The following is a 25,885-nucleotide window of genomic DNA, read 5'->3' on the forward strand; positions in this document are numbered from 1 at the left end:
TCTGGGGAGCGGTGATGTCACTGCTGTATAATATAACTGATATCTGGAGAGCGGTGATGTCACTGCTGTATAATATAAGTTATATCTGGAGAGCGGTGATGTCACTGCTGTATAATATATCTGGAGGGAGGTGATGTCACTGCTGTATAATATAACTGATATCTGGAGAGAGGTGATGTCACTGCTGTATAATATAACTGATATCTGGAGGGCGGTGATGTCACTGCTGTATAATATAACTGATATCTGGAGAGCGGTGATGTCACTTCTGTATAATATAACTGATATCTGGAGAGCGGTGATGTCACTACTGTATAATATAACTGATATCTGGAGAGCGGTGATGTCACTGCTGTATAATATAACTTATATCTGGAGAGCGGTGATGTCACTGCTGTATAATATAACGGATATCTGGAGAGCGGTGATGTCACTGCTGTATAATATAACTTATATCTGGAGAGCGGTGATGTCACTGCTGTATAATATATCTGATATCTGGAGAGCGGTGATGTCACTGCTGTATAATATAACTGATATCTGGAGGGCGGTGATGTCACTGCTGTATAATATAACTGATATCTGGAGGGCGGTGATGTCACTGCTGTATAATATAATATATCTGGAGAGCGGTGATATCACTGCTGTATAATATATCTTATATCTGGAGAGTGGTTATGTCACTGCTGTATAATATAATATATCTGGAGGGAGGTGATGTCACTGCTGTATAATATAACTGATATCTGGAGAGCGGTGATGTCACTGCTGTATAATATATCTGATATCTGGAGAGCGGTTATGTCACTGCTGTATAATATATCTGGAGAGCGGTGATGTCACTTCTGTATAATATAACTGATATCTGGAGAGCGGTGATGTCACTGCTGTATAATATAACTGATATCTGGAGAGCGGTGATGTCACTGTTGTATAATATAACTGATATCTGGAGAGCGGTGATGTCACTGCTGTATAATATAATATATCTGGAGAGCGGTGATGTCACTGCTGTATAATATAACTGATATCTGGAGAGCGGTGATGTCACTGCTGTATAATATATCTGGAGAGAGGTGATGTCACTGCTGTATAATATAATATATCTGGAGAGCGGTGATGTCACTGCTGTATAATATAACTGATATCTGGAGAGCGGTGATGTCACTGCTGTATAATATAATATATCTGGAGAGCGGTGATGTCACTGCTGTATAATATAATATATCTGGAGAGCGGTGATGTTACTGCTGTATAATATAACTTATATCTGGAGAGCGGTGATGTCACTGCTGTATAATATAACAGCTATCTGGAGAGCGGTGATGTCACTGCTGTATAATATAACAGCTATCTGGAGAGCGGTGATGTCACTACTGTATAATATAATATATCTGGAGAGCGGTGATGTCACTGCTGTATAATATAACTGATATCTGGAGAGCGGTGATGTCACTGCTGTATAATATAACAGCTATCTGGAGAGCTGTGATGTCACTACTGTATAATATAATATATCTGGAGAGCGGTGATGTCACTGCTGTATAATATAACTGATATCTGGAGAGCGGTGATGTCACTGCTGTATAATATAAGTTATATCTGGAGAGCGGTGATGTCACTGCTGTATAATATATCTGGAGGGAGGTGATGTCACTGCTGTATAATATAACTGATATCTGGAGAGCGGTGATGTCACTGCTGTATAATATAACTGATATCTGGAGAGCGGTGATGTCACTGCTGTATAATATAACTGATATCTGGAAAGCGGTGATGTCACTGCTGTATAATATAACTGATATCTGGAGAGCGGTGATGTCACTGCTGTATAATATAACTGATATCTGGAGAGCGGTGATGTCACTGCTGTATAATATAACTGATATCTGGAGAGCGGTGATGTCACTGCTGTATAATATAACTGATATCTGGAGGGCGGTGATGTCACTGCTGTATAATATAACTGATATCTGAAGAGCGGTGATGTCACTGCTGTATAATATAACTGATATCTGGAGGGCGGTGATGTCACTGCTGTATAATATAATATATCTGGAGAGCGGTGATGTCACTGCTGTATAATATAATATATCTGAAGAGCGGTGATGTCACTGCTGTATAATATAACTGATATCTGGAGGGCGGTGATGTCACTGCTGTATAATATAACTGATATCTGGAGAGGTGATGTCACTGCTGTATAATATAACTGATATCTGGAGAGCGGTGAGGTCACTGCTGTATAATATAACTGATATCTGGAGAGCGGTGATGACACTGCTGTATAATATAACTTATATCTGGAGAGCGGTGATGTCACTGCTGTATAATATATCTGATATCTGGAGAGCGGTGATGTCACTGCTGTATAATATAACTTATATCTGGAGAGCGGTGATGTCACTGCTGTATAATATAACTGATATCTGGAGAGCGGTGATGTCACTGCTGTATAATATAACTGATATCTGGAGAGAGGTGATGTCACTCCTGTATAATATAACTGATATCTGGAGAGAGGTGATGTCACTCCTGTATAATATAACTGATATCTGGAGGGCGGTGATGTCACTGCTGTATAATATAATATATCTGAAGAGCGGTGATGTCAATGCTGTATAATATAACTGATATCTGGAGAGCGGTGATGTCAATGCTGTATAATATAACTGATATCTGGAGAGCGGTGATGTCACTGCTGTATAATATAACTGATATCTGGAGGGCGGTGATGTCACTGCTGTATAATATAATATATCTGAAGAGCGGTGATGTCAATGCTGTATAATATAACTGATATCTGGAGAGCGGTGATGTCAATGCTGTATAATATAACTGATATCTGGAGAGCGGTGATGTCACTGCTGTATAATATAATATATCTGGAGAGCGGTGATGTCACTGCTGTATAATATATCTTGTATCTGGAGAGCGGTGATGTCACTGCTGTATAATATAACTGATATCTGTAGAGCGGTGATGTCACTGCTGTATAATATATCTGATATCTGGAGAGCGGTGATGTCACTGCTGTATAATATATATGATATCTGGAGAGCGGTGATGTCACTGCTGTATAATATAACTGATATCTGGAGAGCGGTGATGTCACTGCTGTATAATATAACTGATATCTGGAGAGAGGTGATGTCACTGCTGTATAATATAACTGATATCTGGAGAGCGGTGATGTCACTGCTGTATAATATAACTGATATCTGGAGGGCGGTGATGTCACTGCTGTATAATATAACTGATATCTGGAGGGCGGTGATGTCACTGCTGTATAATATAACTTATATCTGGAGAGCGGTGATGTCACTGCTGTATAATATAACTGATATCTGAAGAGCGGTGATGTCACTGCTGTATAATATATCTGATATCTGGAGAGCGGTGATGTCACTGCTGTATAATATAATATATCTGGAGAGCGGTGATGTCACTGCTGTATAATATAACTGATATCTGGGGAGCGGTGATGTCACTGCTGTATAATATAACTGATATCTGGAGAGCGGTGATGTCACTGCTGTATAATATAACTGATATCTGGAGAGCGGTGATGTCACTGCTGTATAATATAATATATCTGGGGAGCGGTGATGTCACTGCTGTATAATATAACTTATATCTGGAGAGCGGTGATGTCACTGCTGTATAATATAACTGATATCTGGAGAGCGGTGATGTCACTGCTATATAATATATCTGGAGAGCGGAGATGTCACTGCTGTATAATATAATCTATCTGGAGGGCGGTGATGTCACTGCTGTATAATATAACTGATATCTGGAGAGCGGTGATGTCACTTCTGTATAATATAATATATCTGGGGAGCGGTGATGTCACTGCTGTATAATATAAATGATATCTGGAGAGCGGTGATGTCACTGCTGTATAATAGAACTGATATCTGGAGAGCGGTGATGTCACTGCTGTATAATATAAGTTATATCTGGAGAGCGGTGATGTCACTGCTGTATAATATATCTGGAGGGAGGTGATGTCACTGCTGTATAATATAACTGATATCTGGAGAGAGGTGATGTCACTGCTGTATAATATAACTGATATCTGGAGAGCGGTGATGTCACTTCTGTATAATATAACTGATATCTGGAGAGCGGTGATGTCACTTCTGTATAATATAACTGATATCTGGAGAGCGGTGATGTCACTGCTGTATAATATAACTGATATCTGGAGAGCGGTGATGTCACTGCTGTATAATATAACTTATATCTGGAGAGCGGTGATGTCACTGCTGTATAATATAACTTATATCTGGAGAGCGGTGATGTCACTGCTGTATAATATAACGGATATCTGGAGAGCGGTGATGTCACTGCTGTATAATATAACTTATATCTGGAGAGCGGTGATGTCACTGCTGTATAATATATCTGATATCTGGAGAGCGGTGATGTCACTGCTGTATAATATAACTGATATCTGGAGGGCGGTGATGTCACTGCTGTATAATATAACTGATATCTGGAGGGCGGTGATGTCACTGCTGTATAATATAATATATCTGGAGAGCGGTGATATCACTGCTGTATAATATATCTTATATCTGGAGAGTGGTGATGTCACTGCTGTATAATATAATATATCTGGAGGGAGGTGATGTCACTGCTGTATAATATAACTGATATCTGGAGAGCGGTGATGTCACTGCTGTATAATATATCTGGAGAGCGGTGATGTCACTTCTGTATAATATAACTGATATCTGGAGAGCGGTGATGTCACTGTTGTATAATATAACTGATATCTGGAGAGCGGTGATGTCACTGCTGTATAATATAATATATCTGGAGAGCGGTGATGTCACTGCTGTATAATATAACTGATATCTGGAGAGCGGTGATGTCACTGCTGTATAATATAATATATCTGGAGAGAGGTGATGTCACTGCTGTATAATATAATATATCTGGAGAGCGGTGATGTCACTGCTGTATAATATAATATATCTGGAGAGCGGTGATGTTACTGCTGTATAATATAACTTATATCTGGAGAGCGGTGATGTCACTGCTGTATAATATAACAGCTATCTGGAGAGCGGTGATGTCACTGCTGTATAATATAACAGCTATCTGGAGAGCGGTGATGTCACTACTGTATAATATAATATATCTGGAGAGCGGTGATGTCACTGCTGTATAATATATCTGGAGGGAGGTGATGTCACTGCTGTATAATATATCTGGAGGGAGGTGATGTCACTGCTGTATAATATAACTGATATCTGGAGAGAGGTGATGTCACTGCTGTATAATATATCTGGAGGGAGGTGATGTCACTGCTGTATAATATATCTGGAGGGAGGTGATGTCACTGCTGTATAATATAACTGATATCTGGGGAGCGGTGATGTCACTGCTGTATAATATAACTGATATCTGGAGAGCGGTGATGTCACTGCTGTATAATATATCTGATATCTGGAGAGCGGTGATGTCACTGCTGTATAATATATCTGGAGAGCGGTGATGTCACTGCTGTATAATATAACTGATATCTGGAGAGCGGTGATGTCACTGCTGTATAATATATCTGATATCTGGAGAGCGGTGATGTCACTGCTGTATAATATATCTGGAGAGCGGTGATGTCACTGCTGTATAATATAACTGATATCTGGAGAGCGGTGATGTCACTGCTGTATAATATATCTGATATCTGGAGAGCGGTGATGTCACTGCTGTATAATATAACTGTTATCTGGAGAGCGGTGATGTCACTGCTGTATAATATAACTGATATCTGGAGACCGGTGATGTCACTGCTGTATAATATAACTGATATCTGGAGAGCGGTGATGTCACTGCTGTATAATATAACTGATATCTGGAGAGAGGTGATGTCACTGCTGTATAATATAACTGATATCTGGAGAGCGGTGATGTCACTGTTGTATAATATAACTGATATCTGGAGAGCGGTGATGTCACTGCTGTATAATATAATATATCTGGAGAGCGGTGATGTCAATGCTGTATAATATAACTGATATCTGGAGAGCGGTGATGTCACCGCTGTATAATATATCTTATATCTGGAGAGTGGTGATGTCACTGCTGTATAATATAACTGATATCTGGAGAGTGGTGATGTCACTGCTGTATAATATTATATATCTGGAGAGCGGTGATGTCACTGGTGTATAATATAACTGATATCTGGAGAGCGGTGATGTCACTGCTGTATAATATAATATATCTGGGGAGCGGTGATGTCACTGCTGTATAATATAACTTATATCTGGAGAGCGGTGATGTCACTGCTGTATAATATAACTGATATCTGGAGAGCGGTGATGTCACTGCTATATAATATATCTGGAGAGCGGTGATGTCACTGCTGTATAATATAATCTATCTGGAGAGCGGTGATGTCACTGCTGTATAATATAACTGATATCTGGAGAGAGGTGATGTCACTGCTGTATAATATAACTGATATCTGGAGAGTGGTGATGTCACTGCTGTATAATATAACTGATATCTGGAGAGTGGTGATGTCACTGCTGTATAATATAACTGATATCTGGAGAGCGGTGATGTCACTGCTGTATAATATAATATATCTGGAGAGCGGTGATGTCACTGCTGTATAATATAACAGATATCTGGAGAGCGGTGATGTCACTGCTGTATAATATAACTGATATCTGGAGAGCGGTGATGTCACTGCTGTATAATATAACTGATATCTGGAGAGCGGTGATGTCACTGCTGTATAATATAACTTATATCTGGAGAGCGGTGATGTCACTGCTGTATAATATAATATATCTGGAGAGCGGTGATGTCACTGCTGTATAATATAACTGATATCTGGAGAGCGGTGATGTCACTGCTGTATAATATAACTTATATCTGGAGGGCGGTGATGTCACTGCTGTATAATATAACAGCTATCTGGAGAGCGGTGATGTCACTGCTGTATAATATAACCGCTATCTGGAGAGCGGTGATGTCACTACTGTATAATATAATATATCTGGAGAGCGGTAATGTCACTGCTGTATAATATAACTTATATCTGGAGAGCGGTGATGTCACTGCTGTATAATATAACAGCTATCTGGAGAGCGGTGATGTCACTGCTGTATAATATAACCGCTATCTGGAGAGCGGTGATGTCACTACTGTATAATATAATATATCTGGAGAGCGGTAATGTCACTGCTGTATAATATAAGTTATATCTGGAGAGCGGTGATGTCACTGCTGTATAATATATCTGGAGGGAGGTGATGTCACTGCTGTATAATATAACTGATATCTGGAGAGAGGTGATGTCACTGCTGTATAATATATCTTATATCTGGAGAGCGGTGATGTCACTGCTGTATAATATAACTGATATCTGGAGGGCGGTGATGTCACTGCTGTATAATATAACTGATATCTGGAGAGCGGTGATGTCACTGCTGTATAATATAACTGATATCTGGAGAGCGGTGATGTCACTGCTGTATAATATAACTGATATCTGGAGAGCGGTGATGTCACTGCTGTATAATATAATATATCTGGAGAGCGGTGATGTCACTGCTGTATAATATAACTGATATCTGGAGGGCGGTGATGTCACTACTGTATAATATATCTGGAGAGCGGTGATGTCACTGCTGTATAATATAACTTATATCTGGAGGGCGGTGATGTCACTGCTGTATAATATATCTGGAGGGAGGTGATGTCACTGCTATATAATATAACTGATATCTGGAGAGCGGTGATGTCACTGCTGTATAATATAATATATCTGGAGAGCGGTGATGTCACTGTTGTATAATATAACTGATATCTGGAGAGCGGTGATGTCACTGCTGTATAATATAACTGATATCTGGAGGGCGGTGATGTCACTGCTGTATAATATATCTGATATCTGGAGAGTGGTGATGTCACTGCTGTATAATATAACTGATATCTGGAGAGCGGTGATGTCACTGCTGTATAATATATCTGATATCTGGAGAGCGGTGATGTCACTGCTGTATAATATAACTGATATCTGGAGAGTGGTGATGTCACTGCTGTATAATATAACTGATATCTGGAGAGCGGTGATGTCACTGCTGTATAATATAACTGATATCTGGAGAGAGGTGATGTCACTGCTGTATAATATAACTGATATCTGGAGAGCGGTGATGTCACTGCTGTATAATATAATATATCTGGAGAGCGGTGATGTCACTGTTGTATAATATAACTGATATCTGGAGAGCGGTGATGTCACTGCTGTATAATATAACTGATATCTGGAGAGCGGTGATGTCACTGCTGTATAATATAATATATCTGGAGAGCGGTGATGTCAATGCTGTATAATATAACTGATATCTGGAGAGCGGTGATGTCACTGCTGTATAATATAACTGATATCTGGAGAGCGGTGATGTCACTGCTGTATAATATAATATATCTGGAGAGCGGTGATGTCAATGCTGTATAATATAACTGATATCTGGAGAGCGGTGATGTCACTGCTGTATAATATAATATATCTGGGGAGCGGTGATGTCACTGCTGTATAATATAACTTATATCTGGAGAGCGGTGATGTCATTGCTGTATAATATAACTGATATCTGGAGAGCGGTGATGTCACTGCTGTATAATATAACTGATATCTGGAGAGCGGTGATGTCACTGCTATATAATATATCTGGAGAGCGGTGATGTCACTGCTGTATAATATATCTTATATCTGGAGAGCGGTGATGTCACTGTATAATATAACTGATATCTGGAGGGCGGTGATGTCACTGCTGTATAATATATCTGATATCTGGAGAGTGGTGATGTCACTGCTGTATAATATAACTGATATCTGGAGAGCGGTGATGTCACTGCTGTATAATATAACTGATATCTGGAGAGCGGTGATGTCACTGCTGTATAATATAACTGATATCTGGAGAGCGGTGATGTCACTGCTGTATAATATAATATATCTGGAGAGCGGTGATGTCACTGCTGTATAATATAACTGATATCTGGAGGGCGGTGATGTCACTACTGTATAATATATCTGGAGAGCGGTGATGTCACTGCTGTATAATATAACTTATATCTGGAGGGCGGTGATGTCACTGCTGTATAATATATCTGGAGGGAGGTGATGTCACTGCTGTATAATATAACTGATATCTGGAGAGCGGTGATGTCACTGCTGTATAATATATCTGATATCTGGAGAGCGGTGATGTCACTGCTGTATAATATAACTGATATCTGGAGAGCGGTGATGTCACTGCTGTATAATATATCTGATATCTGGAGAGCGGTGATGTCACTGCTGTATAATATAACTGATATCTGGAGAGCGGTGATGTCACTGCTGTATAATATAACTGCTATCTGGGGAGCGGTGATGTCACTGCTGTATAATATAACTGATATCTGGAGAGAGGTGATGTCACTGCTGTATAATATAACTGATATCTGGAGAGCGGTGATGTCACTGCTGTATAATATAACTGATATCTGGAGAGCGGTGATGTCACTGCTGTATAATATAACTGATATCTGGAGAGAGGTGATGTCACTGCTGTATAATATAACTGATATCTGGAGAGCGGTGATGTCACTGCTGTATAATATAACTGATATCTGGAGAGCGGTGATGTCACTGCTGTATAATATAACTGATATCTGGAGAGAGGTGATGTCACTGCTGTATAATATAACTGATATCTGGAGAGCGGTGATGTCACTGTTGTATAATATAACTGATATCTGGAGAGCGGTGATGTCACTGCTGTATAATATAACTGATATCTGGAGAGCGGTGATGTCACTGCTGTATAATATAACTGATATCTGGAGAGTGATGATGTCGCTGCTGTATAATATAACTGATATCTGGAGAGCGGTGATGTCACTGCTGTATAATATAACTGATATCTGGAGACCGGTGATGTCACTGCTGTATAATATAACTGATATCTGGAGAGCGGTGATGTCACTGCTGTATAATATAACAGATATCTGGAGAGAGGTGATGTCACTGCTGTATAATATAACTGATATCTGGAGAGCGGTGATGTCACTGCTGTATAATATAATATATCTGGAGAGCGGTGATGTCAATGCTGTATAATATAACTGATATCTGGAGAGCGGTGATGTCACTGCTGTATAATATAATATATCTGGGGAGCGGTGATGTCACTGCTGTATAATATAACATATCTGGAGAGCGGTGATGTCACTGCTGTATAATATAACTTATATCTGGAGAGCGGTGATGTCACTGCTGTATAATATAACTGATATCTGGAGAGCGGTGATGTCACTGCTGTATAATATAACTGATATCTGGAGAGCGGTGATGTCACTGCTATATAATATATCTGGAGAGCGGAGATGTCACTGCTGTATAATATAATCTATCTGGAGAGCGGTGATGTCACTGCTGTATAATATAACTGATATCTGGAGAGCGGTGATGTCACTGCTGGTATAATATAATATATCTGGAGAGCGGTGATGTCACTGCTGTATAATATAACTGATATCTGGAGAGTGGTGATGTCACTGCTGTATAATATATCTTATATCTGGAGAGTGGTGATGTCACTGCTGTATAATATAACTGATATCTGGAGAGCGGTGATGTCACTGCTGTATAATATAATATATCTGGAGAGCGGTGATGTCACTGCTGTATAATATAACTGATATCTGGAGAGCGGTGATGTCACTGCTGTATAATATAATATATCTGGAGAGCGGTGATGTCACTGCTGTATAATATAACAGATATCTGGAGAGTGGTGATGTCACTGCTGTATAATATAACTGATATCTGGAGACCGGTGATGTCACTGCTGTATAATATATCTGATATCTGGAGACCGGTGATGTCACTGCTGTATAATATAATATATCTGGAGAGCGGTGATGTCACTGCTGTATAATATATCTGATATCTGGAGAGTGGTGATGTCACTGCTGTATAATATAACTGATATCTGGAGACCGGTGATGTCACTGCTGTATAATATAACAGATATCTGGAGAGCGGTGATGTCACTGCTGTATAATATAACTGATATCTGGAGAGCGGTGATGTCACTGCTGTATAATATAATATATCTGGAGAGAGGTGATGTCACTGCTGTATAATATAATATATCTGGAGAGCGGTGATGTCACTGCTGTATAATATAATATATCTGGAGAGCGGTGATGTCACTGCTGTATAATATAACTTATATCTGGAGAGCCGTGATGTCACTGCTGTATAATATAACAGATATCTGGAGAGCGGTGATGTCACTGCTGTATAATATAATATATCTGGAGAGCGGTGATGTTACTGCTGTATAATATAACTTATATCTGGAGGGCGGTGATGTCACTGCTGTATAATATAACAGCTATCTGGAGAGCGGTGATGTCACTGCTGTATAATATAACAGCTATCTGGAGTGCGGTGATGTCACTACTGTATAATATAATATATCTGGAGAGCGGTGATGTCACTGCTGTATAATATATCTGGAGGGAGGTGATGTCACTGCTGTATAATATAACAGCTATCTGGAGAGCTGTGATGTCACTACTGTATAATATAATATATCTGGAGAGCGGTGATGTCACTGCTGTATAATATAACATATCTGGAGAGCGGTGATGTCACTGCTGTATAATATAACTGATATCTGGAGAGCGGTGATGTCACTGCTGTATAATATAAGTTATATCTGGAGAGCGGTGATGTCACTGCTGTATAATATATCTGGAGGGAGGTGATGTCACTGCTGTATAATATAACTGATATCTGGAGAGAGGTGATGTGACTGCTGTATAATATAACTGATATCTGGAGAGCGGTGATGTCACTGCTGTATAATATAACTGATATCTGGAGAGCGGTGATGTCACTGCTGTATAATATAACTGATATCTGGAGAGCGGTGATGTAACTGCTGTATAATATATCTTATATCTGGAGAGCGGTGATGTCACTGCTGTATAATATAACTGATATCTGGAGAGCGGTGATGTCACTGCTGTATAATATAACTGATATCTGGAGAGCGGTGATGTCACTGCTGTATAATATATCTTATATCTGGAGAGCGGTGATGTCACTGCTGTATAATATAACTGATATCTGGAGAGCTGTGATGTCACTGCTGTATAATATATCTGATATCTGGAGAGCGGTGATGTCACTGCTGTATAATATAACTGATATCTGGAGAGCGGTGATGTCGCTGCTGTATAATATAATATATCTGGAGAGCGGGGTTGTCACTGCTGTATAATATAATGTATCTGGAGAGCGGTGATGTCACTGCTGTATAATATAACTGATATCTGGAGAGCGGTGATGTCACTGCTGTATAATATATCTGATATCTGGAGAGCGGTGATGTCACTGCTGTATAATATAACTGATATCTGGAGAGCGGTGATGTCACTGCTGTATAATATAAGTTATATCTGGAGAGCGGTGATGTCACTGCTGTATAATATATCTGGAGGGAGGTGATGTCACTGCTGTATAATATAACTGATATCTGGAGAGAGGTGATGTCACTGCTGTATAATATAACTGATATCTGGAGAGCGGTGATGTCACTGCTGTATAATATAACTGATATCTGGAGAGCGGTGATGTCACTGCTGTATAATATAACTGATATCTGGAGAGCGGTGATGTCACTGCTGTATAATATAACTGATATCTGGAGAGCGGTGATGTCACTGCTGTATAATATATCTTATATCTGGAGAGCGGTGATGTCACTGCTGTATAATATAACTGATATCTGGAGAGCGGTGATGTCACTGCTGTATAATATAACTGATATCTGGAGAGCGGTGATGTCACTGCTGTATAATATAATATATCTGGAGAGCGGTGATGTCACTGCTGTATAATATAACTGATATCTGGAGGGCGGTGATGTCACTACTGTATAATATATCTGGAGAGCGGTGATGTCACTGCTGTATAATATATCTGGAGGGAGGTGATGTCACTGCTGTATAATATAACTGATATCTGGAGAGCGGTGATGTCACTTCTGTATAATATATCTGATATCTGGAGAGCGGTGATGTCACTGCTGTATAATATAACTGATATCTGGAGAGCGGTGATGTCACTGCTGTATAATATAACTGATATCTGGAGAGCGGTGATGTCACTGCTGTATAATATAACTGATATCTGGAGAGCGGTGATGTCACTGCTGTATAATATAACTGATATCTGGAGGGCGGTGATGTCACTGCTGTATAATATAACTGATATCTGGAGAGCGGTGATGTCACTGCTGTATAATATAATATATCTGGAGAGCGGTGATGTCACTGCTGTATAATATAATATATCTGGAGAGCGGTGATGTCACTGCTGTATAATATATCTGATATCTGGAGAGCGGTGATGTCACTGCTGTATAATATAACTTATATCTGGAGAGCGGTGATGTCACTGCCGTATAATATAACTTATATCTGGAGAGCGGTGATGTCACTGCTATATAATATATCTGGAGAGCGGTGATGTCACTGCTGTATAATATAACTGATATCTGGAGAGCGGTGATGTCACTGCTGTATAATATAACTTATATCTGGAGAGCGGTGATGTCACTGCTGTATAATATATCTGATATCTGGAGAGCGGTGATGTCACTGCTGTATAATATAACTTATATCTGGAGAGCGGTGATGTCACTGCTGTATAATATAACTGATATCTGGAGAGCGGTGATGTCACTGCTGTATAATATAACTTATATCTGGAGAGCGGTGATGTCACTGCTGTATAATATATCTGATATCTGGAGAGCGGTGATGTCACTGCTGTATAATATAACTGATATCTGGAGAGCGGTGATGTCACTGGTGTATAATATAACTGATATCTGGAGAGCGGTGATGTCACTGCTGTATAATATAACTGATATCTGGAGAGCGGTGATGTCACTGGTGTATAATATAACTGATATCTGGAGAGCGGTGATGTCACTGCTGTATAATATAACTGATATCTGGAGAGCGGTGATGTCGCTGCTGTATAATATAACTGATATCTGGAGAGCGGTGATGTCGCTGCTGTATAATATAACTGATATCTGGAGGGCGGTGATGTCACTGCTGTATAATATAACTGATATCTGGAGAGCGGTGATGTCACTGCTGTATAATATATCTTATATCTGGAGAGCGGTGATGTCACTGCTGTATAATATAACTGATATCTGGAGAGCGGTGATGTCACTGCTGTATAATATATCTAATATCTGGAGAGCGGTGATGTCACTGCTGTATAATATAACTGATATCTGGAGAGCGGTCATGTCACTGCTGTATAATATAAATGATATCTGGAGAGCGGTGATGTCACTGCTGTATAATATAACTGATATCTGGAGAGCACTGATGTCACTGCTGTATAATATAACTGATATCTGGAGAGAGGTGATGTCACTGCTGTATAATATATCTTATATCTGGAGAGCGGTGATGTTACTGCTGTATAATATAACTGATATCTGGAGAGCGGTGATGTCAATGCTGTATAATATAACATAACATATCTGGAGAGCGGTGATGTCACTGCTGTATAATATAATATATCTGGAGAGCGGTGATGTCACTGCTGTATAATATAACTGATATCTGGAGAGCGGTGATGTCACTGCCGTATAATATAACTTATATCTGGAGAGTGGTGATGTCACTGCTGTATAATATAACTGATATCTGGAGAGCGGTGATGTCACTGCTGTATAATATAACTGGAGAGCGGTGATGTCACTGCTGTATAATATAACTGATATCTGGAGAGCGGAGATGTCGCTGCTGTATAATATAACTGATATCTGGAGAGCGGTGATGTCACTGCTGTATAATATAACTAATATCTGGAGAGCGGTGATGTCAATGCTGTATAATATAACTGATATCTGGAGGGCGGTGATGTCACTGCTGTATAATATAACTGATATCTGGAGAGCGGTGATGTCACTGCTGTATAATATATCTTATATCTGGAGAGCGGTGATGTCACTGCTGTATAATATAACTGATATCTGGAGAGCGGTCATGTCACTGCTGTATAATATAACTGATATCTGGAGAGTGGTGATGTCACTGCTGTATAATATAACTGATATCTGGAGAGCGGTGATGTCACTGCTGTATAATATAATATATCTGGAGAGCGGTGATGTCACTGATGTATAATATAACTGATATCTGGAGAGCGGTGATGTCACTGCTGTATAATATAACTGATATCTGGAGAGCGGTGATGTCACTGCTGTATAATATAATATATCTGGAGAGCGGTGATGTCACTGATGTATAATATAACTGATATCTGGAGAGCGGTGATGTCACTGCTGTATAATATAACTGATATCTGGAGAGCGGTGATGTCACTGCTGTATAATATAACTTGTTTCTGGAGAGCGGTGATGTCACTGATGTATAATATATCTGATATCTGGAGAGCGGTGATGTCACTGCTGTATAATATAACTGATATCTGGAGAGCGGTGATTTCACTGCTGTATAATATAACTGATATCTGGAGAGCGGTGATGTCACTGCTGTATAATATATTTGATATCTGGAGAGCGGTGATGTCACTGCTGTATAATATAACTGATATCTGGAGAGCGGTGATGTCACTGCTGTATAATATAATATATATCTGGAGAGCGGTGATGTCACTGCTGTATAATATAACGGATATCTGGAGAGCGGTGATGTCACTGCTGTATAATATAATATATCTGGAGAGCGGTGATGTCACTGCTGTATAATATAACTGATATCTGGAGAGCGGTGATGTCACTGCTGTATAATATAACTGATATCTGGAGAGCGGTGATGTCACTGCTGTATAATATAACTGGAGAGCGGTGATGTCACTGCTGTATAATATAACTGATATCTGGGGAGAGGTGATGTCACTGCTGTATAATATAACTGATATCTGGAGAGCGGTGATGTCACTGCTGTATAATATAACTGATATCTGGAGAGCGGTGATGTCACTGCTGTATAATATAACTGATATCTGGAGAGCGGTGATGTCACTGCTGTATAATATATCTTATATCTGGAGAGCGGTGATGTCACTGCTGTATAATATAACTGATATCTGGAGAGCGGTGATGTCACTGCTGTATAATATATCTGATATCTGGAGAGCGGTGATGTCACTGCTGTATAATATATCTGATATCTGGAGAGCGGTGATGTCACTGCTGTATAATATAACTGATATCTGGAGAGCGGTGATGTCACTGCTGTATAATATAATATATCTGGAGAGCGGTGATGTCACTGCTGTATAATATAATATATCTGGAGAGCGGTGATGTTACTGCTGTATAATATAACTGATATCTGGAGAGCGGTGATGTCACTGCTGTATAATATAATATATATCTGGAGAGCGGTGATGTCACTGCTGTATAATATAACGGATATCTGGAGAGCGGTGATGTCACTGCTGTATAATATAATATATCTGGAGAGCGGTGATGTCACTGCTGTATAATATAACTGATATCTGGAGAGCGGTGATGTCACTGCTGTATAATATAACTGGAGAGCGGTGATGTCACTGCTGTATAATATAACTGATATCTGGAGAGCGGCGATGTCACTGCTGTATAATATAACTTATATCTGGAGACCGGCGATGTCACTGCTGTATAATATAACTGATATCTGGAGAGCGGTGATGTCACTGCTGTATAATATAACTGATATCTGGAGAGCGGTGATGTCACTGCTGTATAATATAACTTATATCTGGAGAGCGGTGATGTCACTGCTGTATAATATAACTGATATCTGGAGAGCGGTGATGTCACTGCTGTATAATATAACAGATATCTGGAGAGTGGTGATGTCACTGCTGTATAATATAACAGATATCTGGAGAGCGGTAATGTCACTGCTGTATAATATAACTGATATCTGGAGAGCGGTGATGTCACTGCTGTATAATATAACTGATATCTGGAGAGCGGTGATGTCACTGCTGTATAATATAACTGATATCTGGAGGGCGGTGATGTCACTGCTGTATAATATAACTGCTATCTGGAGGGCGGTGATGTCACTGCTGTATAATATAACTTATATCTGGAGAGCGGTGATGTCAATGCTGTATAATATAACGGATATCTGGAGAGCGGTGATGTCACTGCTGTATAATATAACGGATATCTGGAGAGCGGTGATGTCACTGCTGTATAATATAACTGATATCTGGAGAGCGGTGATGTCACTGCTGTATAATATAACTGATATCTGGAGAGCGGTGATGTCACTGCTGTATAATATAATATATATCTGGAGAGCGGTGATGTCACTGCTGTATAATATAACTGATATCTGGAGAGCGGTGATGTCACTACTGTACAATATATCTGGAGAGCGGTGATGTCACTGCTGTATAATATGACTGATATCTGGAGAGCGGTGATGTCACTGCTGTATAATATAACTGATATCTGGAGAGTGGTGATGTCATTGCTGTATAATATAACTGATATCTGGAGAGTGGTGATGTCACTGCTGTATAATATATCTTCTATCTGGAGGGCGGTGATGTCACTGCTGTATAATATAACTGATATCTGGAGGGCGGTGATGTCACTGCTGTATAATATAATATATCTGGAGAGCGGTGATGTCACTGCTGTATAATATATCTTATATCTGGAGAGCGGTGATGTCACTGCTGTATAATATAACTGATATCTGGAGAGCGGTGATGTCACTACTGTATAATATAACTTATATCTGGAGAGCGGTGATGTCACTGCTGTATAATATAACTTATATCTGGAGAGCGGTGATGTCACTGCTGTATAATATAACTGATATCTGGAGAGCGGTGATGTCACTCCTGTATAATATAACTGATATCTGGAGAGCTGTGATGTCACTGCTGTATAATATAACTTATATCTGGGGAGCGGTGATGTCACTGCTGTATAATATATCTTATATCTGGAGGGCGGTGATGTCACTGCTGTATAATATATCTTACATCTGGAGGGCGGTGATGTCACTGCTGTATAATATAACTGATATCTGGAGAGCGGTGATGTCACTGCTGTATATAACTTATATCTGGAGAGCGGTGATGTCACTGCTGTATAATATAACTGATATCTGGAGAGCGGTGATGTCACTGCTGTATAATATATCTGGAGAGTGGTGATGTCACTGCTGTATAATATAACTGATATCTGGAGAGCGGTGATGTCACTGCTATATAATATAATATATCTGGAGAGTGATGATGTCACTGGTGTATAATACTATATAGAACACTGGTGTATGATCTCTCTCTAGCTGGTGACGGAGCTCCTGTCCGGGATGCGGGTGGTGAAGTTCTACGCGTGGGAGGAGCACTTTGCCTGTCAGGTGACCAGGTTACGGGAGCAGGAGCTGCGCAGTCTTCGTGCCATTAAGCTTTTGGATGCCATGTGTGTTTACCTGTGGGCAGCGCTGCCAGTTCTTATATCAATCATCACATTTATCACCTACGTATTGCTGGGACACTCGCTGACAGCTGCAAAGGTCAGTGCCATAGTCCCCCCCCGGACTACACCTGGTTCCCTGATCCTAGATAAGTCCCTGTTTACACATTTTACGCTGTGGAATTATTCTTGCCGTATGCAGGAAGATTCCTCTTCCCATTGACTTCAATAGGAGGTTTGGGCAGATCCACCCGAAGATCGAGCAGGACGCTTCTTTTTCCCGCTAGCTGAAAAAATAAGCTGTCTGGAAAAAGAAGCATCCGACGCCCAATGAAATGAATGGGAGGCAGAATTTTGCAGCGGGTTCTGCCGCAAATATTCCACCATGTGAACAGGGCCTTACTTTCCACATTTACTTCGCACCAATCTACTCTCCATCTATCCTGGTCCGGTCTACTCTCCATCCATCCTGGTCCTGTCTACTCTCCATCTATCCTGGTCCTGTCTACTGTCCATCTATCTACTCTCCATCCATCCTGTCCACTGTCCATCTATCTACTCTCCATCCATCCTGTCCACTCTCCATCCATCCTGGTCCTGACTACTCTCCATCTATCTACTCTCCATCTATCCTGGTCCTGTCTACTCTCCATCCATCCTTATCCTGTCTACTCTCCATCTATCCTGGTCCTGTCTACTGTCCATCTATCTACTCTCCATCCATCCTGTCCACTGTCCATCTATCTACTCTCCATCCATCCTGTCCACTCTCCATCCATCCTGGTCCTGTCTACTCTCCATCCATCCTGGTACTGTCTACTCTCCATCCATCCTGGTCCTGACTACTCTCCATCTATCTACTCTCCATCCATCCTGGTCCTGTCTACTCTCCATCTATCTACTCTCTATTTATACTGGCCCTGTCATCTTTCCATCTATCTACTCTCCATCCATCTCGGCAATGTCTACTCTCCACCTATCTATTATCCATCCTGAACCCACCCACTCCCTACAAATCTACTCTCCATCCATCCTGGCACCTTCCCACTCTCCATCTATCTACTCTCCATCCATCCTGGTCCTGTCTACTCTCCATCTATGTACTCTCCATCCATCCTGGTCCTGTCTACTCTCCATCTATCCTGGTCCGGTCTACTCTCCATCCATCCTGGTTCTGTCTACTCTCCATCCATCCTGGTCCTGACTACTTTCCATCCATCCTGGTCCTGTCTACTCTCCATCTATCTACTCTCTATTTATACTGGCCCTGTCATCTTTCCATCTATTTACTCTCCATCCATCCTTGTCCTGTCTATTCTCCATCCATCCTGTCCACTGTCCATCTATCTACTCTCCATCCATCCTGTCCATCTATCTACTCTCCATCCATCCTGTCCATCTATCTACTCTCCATCCATCCTGGTCCTGTCTACTCTCCATCCATCCTGGTCCTGTCTACTCTCCATCCATCCTGGTCCTGTCTACTCTCCATCCATCCTGGTCCTGTCTACTCTCCATCCATCCTGGTCCTGTCTACTCTCCATCCATCCTGGTCCTGTGTCTACTCTCCATCCATCCTGGTCCTGACTACTCTCCATCTATCTACTCTCCATCCATCCTGGTCCTGTCTACTCTCCATCTATCTACTCTCTATTTATACTGGCCCTGTCATCTTTCCATCTATCTATTCTCCATCCATCCCGGCAATGTCTACTCTCCACCTATCTATTATCCATCCTGAACCCACCCACTCCCTACAAATCTACTCTCCATCCATCCTGGCACCTTCCCACTCTCCATCTATCTTCTCTCTATCCATCCTGACCCCGCCTGCTCTCTAGATCAATCCTGACCTTGCCTGTTTTTCCCCTCCATGTCCTGCCTCCTTGTGGTTAGTTCTTGATGTTGGCTCCTCCACAGGTGTTTACGTCCTTGGCTTTGGTGGGGATGTTGATTCTGCCCCTCAATAACTTCCCCTGGGTGCTTAATGGAGTCTTAGAGGCCAAAGTGTCTCTGGATCGTATTCAGACCTTCCTGGACCTCCCAGATCAAGACATGCTGCGCTATTACAGGGCAGAAGGTAAGACTGTGGGGTGTCCTGTAGTCGCTAGTCACATGATGCCGGTCTGGGGGAGTCTTGCTATGATGTCTCACTTGTTTCAGCTCCTTCTGGAGACGGATCTGCCGTGGTGGAGATGCGGAACGCGACTTTCTCCTGGGGGTCAGAGGTCAAGGACAGTAAGGAATCCGGATCCCTCACACTTTTCATTCAACATCTGTCTGTAAAAAAGGTGAGAAGCTCCTGACGGCAGCGAAGGCCTCATCCCTTGTGAACACCCATATAATGAGCAGTGACCGTATAAATCCTGTAGTAACCTCCGCTATGTGTTACTGGAGTATGACCTGATGTAACAGCAGAATTGTGACTGCAGCTCAGGATGTGACTGGAGTAGAACATGCAATCTCGGGATCAGTACAGTAAAGGTTTTACAGTTCGGCTTTGCCCACACATCGGTGTATGAACACATTCGGCGCATGCGCTAGAAAAGCTCCTGGCGCAAATGCAGAATGTAAGCACAGACCCCCATTCTGGCGGTGGTATCGCGGTATTTTTAGTATTTTTAATACTGTATAGGAAAGGGCGGGAGACTTCAATGTTCTATACAATGAGCCACCACATAAAGCTTTACTGTGCCATTTATGTTTGTTTTTTTTTCAACTTTGTGGCCAACGGCCGATGTATGCGGCCTCATTCTCCACCCCCCATATAGAAGAATATCTGCCCCTTACACGCTGCAGCTGCGATAGTAATAATTCCCTCCACCCCCATCCCATAATCTGAGCTCCATCTTTCCTATTGGGGGTTTTCCTCTCCTCTCATCAGACACATTGGGAGTTGTCCTCCTGAACCCCACGTTTCAGGTCCCGTCCTCTGGTTCCGGTCCGGGCTGTGACTCCAGATCCTTCTTGTTGTCTCCTCTGTCCCATTTGGATCATAATCTCCCTGTAGAACCCAATGACACCTCCACTGCAGCTTCTGGACAGTGTCCCTGTGCCCAGGTCCCGCGGCAGCAGAGCCCCCCCCCCCGTGTGTCACTGCTGTATGGTGGTCTTACTGGAGGAGACACGCTGGGACCTGTTCTGTCCATAGAGTTGCACTTCTTACCCCTCCGTCCATGGTCGTCCTCACAGCTCAGGATCCTCCGGAGGTTGATTATACAGCGGAGCATGTGAAGAAGTATCCGGCACACAAACAAATGTGGTTCAATTTTTCGGTTTTATTATATTGAATTTGATGCCATGGGCAATGTGCGTGCAACGTTTCGGTCCAAAAGACCTTCGTCAGGCACTAGATCCCACTTGGCGTTGGTTTATTCTGTTGTGGAGCGCTGCAGTCAGTATGGCAGCTTGCCGCTTAGTTCTTGGCGCTATAGAGCGGAGCAGTGAGGATCCTGTTGGGTAGTAGTGATCTCCACCTACCATCACTCCCATTATTGTCCGCTCATTGACCTCCGCTGAGGCTGGAGAGGCTGCAGGTTTCTGGAGGTTCTTCTGGGAGGTTCTGTCCCCTCCTGGATGCGATGTCCGGCTCCTTGTAGTCATTTTGGCTGTTGGGAAGATTCCTGTTAAGCCGTCTTCATGTGGAAATAATGGATCTCACTGAGGTTCCAGGGCGTCCGGACCCGTAGACTCGGAGTCTTTAGCCGTAGACACGTGACCCTCTAGAATGGGAAATTTTTCATCTCTTCTGGGCCTGAAACGTGGAGTTCATACGGAAAAACTTCCAATGTGTCTGATAGAAGTAGAAAATGCTCAACAGGGACCGGAGGGACTGGGGAAGTAACCAGTTATTAAAAGGATCACCCCAACTGTATAATCCCTACGAGGACGCAGGCGGCTGATCGCCGGGGTTGTCCCGCTGGAAGGTGTAGTGGGGCCGTTGTGTTTCCACGTTGACGGCTGATCACTTTGTTCCTGTAGGGAATGTCTTGTGGTCATGAAGCCTTGTACACGTTGCCTTCGCACCTCGGGGTCCTGAATGCCCCCCCCTGTCCTACCCCTCCGCCTAAGGCTGCCGCCTGTGAGAATTGTTGGGGCGTTGTGTGGGTGATGATTGAGGGTGTGATGATTTGTCTGATGTTTTCGGTCTCATTCGCAGGGCGAGCTGCTTGCGGTTGTCGGGAAGGTCGGCTGTGGGAAGAGCTCTTTACTGTCCGCGATCACCGGAGAACTTAACCGGTAACGGGCGCGCTCAGCTGCACAGTCGGAGCTCTCGGAGCAGATAGTAAGACGCGTCTTGTCTGTTTTCCTGCAGACTGGGAGGAGACTTGTTCGTTGCCCACCAAGAGTTTGGATTTGGTTTTGTGGCTCAGGAGTCGTGGATCCAGTTTGCCACCATCCGAGAGAACATACTGTTTGGGAAGGAGTACGACGAGCGTCTGTACAAGGACGTGCTGGAGGCCTGCGCCCTGACCGAAGATCTCAATGTGAGGCTCCAGAGTCATGTGACCCTATGACTGGAATGCGGTGACCCCAGTTGAAGCTCCGGTCCACATTGGAGTTTCTCCGGCCATTAGGATGTGTTGGGGACGTTGATTTGCCACGATTGAGATTTGCTCTTGGTGACTCTTCTCTCCCCCTTGTATTCTATGGACGAATGAAACTGCGTCACCTGGTAAATGGCTCGTCTCTGCTCAGATCCGTGTAGAAGGACTCGCGGCTGAGTCTTGTGATGTCCCTGATGGTCCCAGGCCTGCTGTCTGCACCAATGACAATATCTGCTGCCCTGTGCCAGAGCATTTCAGTGTTGTCATGGGGAATTCTGTAGGGATCTCATCCATGTCCACGTCCTGATTGCTGCGATCCACAGAGCGGAGGTTCAGCTGACGCCCCAACAACAGATCAGTCTATAAGTCGCTCCTAATGTCCTATCCGTTCATCGACCGTTTCCCAGCTGGCGTGATCACAAATGGCACATCCTTGTCTCATCATCTGACGCCACATTCTCCTCCGTCTGCATTTCAGATCTTACCAGCCGGTGACCAGACGGAGGTTGGGGAGAACGGTGTGACGTTGAGTGGGGGGCAGAAGGCTCGGGTAAGCCTGGCCCGGGCGGTGTATCAGGTAAGTTCATGTATGTAGAGTCCTGGCGGCGGCCGAGTGATCATCCCACATACATCACATAAACCAGCACCTCTGGCCTCCCCGTCCCCATCACACTGGATTACATAGAAGGAAACTGAAGGGGGCGCTCCAGTCTCTGTAGGTCAGGTCTGCTCGTCACAATGTTCGGCTCAGAGGTTGACATTGTCATTATTCATTATGCGTCCTAATGATTATTAATAACGTCTCCGCTATTTCTTCTGATGGCGGACGGCACCGGGGCAGCTGGGTAGAGAACGGAACCAGGAGAGTTACATGACCAGTCTTCACCTTCTCAGGAGAAGAACATTTACCTCCTGGATGATCCTCTTGCTGCAGTAGACACAGATGTGGCCGCTCACCTCATGGACAGATGCATTCTGGGTATTCTCAGACACAAGACCAGGATCCTCTGCACCCACCGCACCGAACTGCTCAAGAAGACAGACAGAGTAGTACTGATGGAGGATGGGAAAATTGTCTGTACGGGTGAGTGCCGAGCGTTGTGCCCTCTGTACGGGCGAGTGCCGAGCATTGTGCCCTCTGTACGGTCGAGTGCCGAGAGCGTCGTGCCCTCTATACGGGCGAGTGCCGAGAGCGTCGTGCCCTCTATACGGGCGAGTGCCGAGAGCGTCGTGCCCTCTGTACGGGCGAGTGCCGAGAGCGTCGTGCCCTCTGTACGGGCGAGTGCCGAGAGCGTCGTGCCCTCTGTACGGGTGAGTGCCGAGAGCGTCGTGCCCTCTGTACGGGTGAGTGCTGAGCGTCGTGCCCTCTGTACGGGTGAGTGCTGAGCGTCGTGCCCTCTGTACGGGTGAGTGCTGAGCGTCGTGCCCTCTGTACGGGCGAGTGCCGAGAGCGTCGTGCCCTCTGTACGGGCGAGTGCCGAGAGCGTCGTGCCCTCTGTACGGGCGAGTGCCGAGCGCGTCGTGCCCTCTGTACGGGCGAGTGCCGAGCGCGTCGTGCCCTTTGTACGGGCGAGTGCCGAGAGCGTCGTGCCCTCTGTACGGGCGAGTGCCGAGAGCGTCGTGCCCTCTGTACGGGCGAGTGCCGAGAGCGTCGTGCCCTCTGTACGGGCGAGTGCCGAGAGCGTCGTGCCCTCTGTACGGGCGAGTGCCGAGAGCGTCGTGCCCTCTGTACGGGCGAGTGCCGAGAGCGTCGTGCCCTCTGTACGGGCGAGTGCCGAGAGCGTCGTGCCCTCTATAATTCTGCCCTTTTTCTTTTAGGTCTTCCAGAAGAGATCTTACCCCGTGTGGAGAACTCGCCCAAACTTAAGCCCTCTCCACCACAGACCGCAGAGATCAGTGCGTATCCACATTTGTTAGTTTTGGCTTGTGACTTTACAGGGGTTCGGCACTATTGTGGGTTCACTCCCAGCCGCCTGGGTGCTCCCTGTGCAGGGTATAGAGAGGGGATGGGTCGGGCTGCTCTATTTTATCTGCACATGAGGTTTTTTTGCATTGGTCCTGCTGTTTGGACATTATAGTGGTACCTACGCATGGACTCCAATGGTAAATATGGGTTTATTTAAAGCGTACCCAACTTTTCAGATGACCTTTCAGAATAAGCTGTTGTGTGTACATGAGGAATAACACTATCTGGCCATTATGTGACTTGGATTTGGCATTATTTAGCAGTTTTCCCCTCTGCAGGCTCTATCTCTAATTCTCAGGTTTCTATAGGCTAGTGGGCAGAGCCCGACCGCTATCCTGTCTCCTGTATACTGCACACAGAGGAGAATCCTGCTGTTCTATCTCTATCACATATATAGAAGCTGCAGAAGCATGGGGACATTAAACAGCAAGAATGAGCAGTGTACCTGAGAATCCAGCACTGGGGTGATATGGAAATCTTCCCATCACGTCTGTGTGTTTCTCCATGCTCCCTCCTCCTGCTCCCCGTCCCTTCTCCATAGACTTGTATAGACAGCAGTATGTCTGACTCACTCTGCTCCTGCTCACCCTCCTCCCTCCATAGACTTGTATGGGCAGGTTGTCTGTGTCTCTCTCCTCTTGCTCCCCTCTCCGTAAACTTCTATGGACAGGCAGTAAAGTGACACCCCCCCCACCTTCTGCAGCACGTCTCCTCTGCTCTGTAACTAGAGACGGACAACAGGGGCTGGACAGCAGATTACAGGCGAGGGGATACATAGTGATAGTGACTTCACACAAAATTTACATGGATAAAACTACTAAACTATAACAGTAAGTAAATGACAGAGTTGT

At 43.3% G+C, this 25,885-nt stretch overlaps 1 protein-coding gene across 1 annotated transcript in view; it reads left to right on the plus strand.

Annotated features, from left to right (window-relative positions):
• ABCC10 (ATP binding cassette subfamily C member 10) overlaps positions 1-25,885 on the plus strand; it is a 67,099-nt gene that overhangs the window by 26,320 nt on the left and 14,894 nt on the right. Inside the window, exons 4-11 of the mRNA XM_075863543.1 lie at positions 18,394-18,621; positions 20,442-20,601; positions 20,685-20,812; positions 22,681-22,760; positions 22,837-23,008; positions 23,547-23,645; positions 23,963-24,152; positions 24,887-24,964. Of these exons, the coding sequence (XP_075719658.1) occupies positions 18,394-18,621; positions 20,442-20,601; positions 20,685-20,812; positions 22,681-22,760; positions 22,837-23,008; positions 23,547-23,645; positions 23,963-24,152; positions 24,887-24,964 (1,135 nt within the window). The remainder of the gene's footprint in view (positions 1-18,393; positions 18,622-20,441; positions 20,602-20,684; positions 20,813-22,680; positions 22,761-22,836; positions 23,009-23,546; positions 23,646-23,962; positions 24,153-24,886; positions 24,965-25,885) is intronic.

Source organism: Rhinoderma darwinii, chromosome 4 (assembly GCF_050947455.1).
Source record: "Rhinoderma darwinii isolate aRhiDar2 chromosome 4, aRhiDar2.hap1, whole genome shotgun sequence".
NCBI lineage: Eukaryota > Metazoa > Chordata > Amphibia > Anura > Rhinodermatidae > Rhinoderma > Rhinoderma darwinii.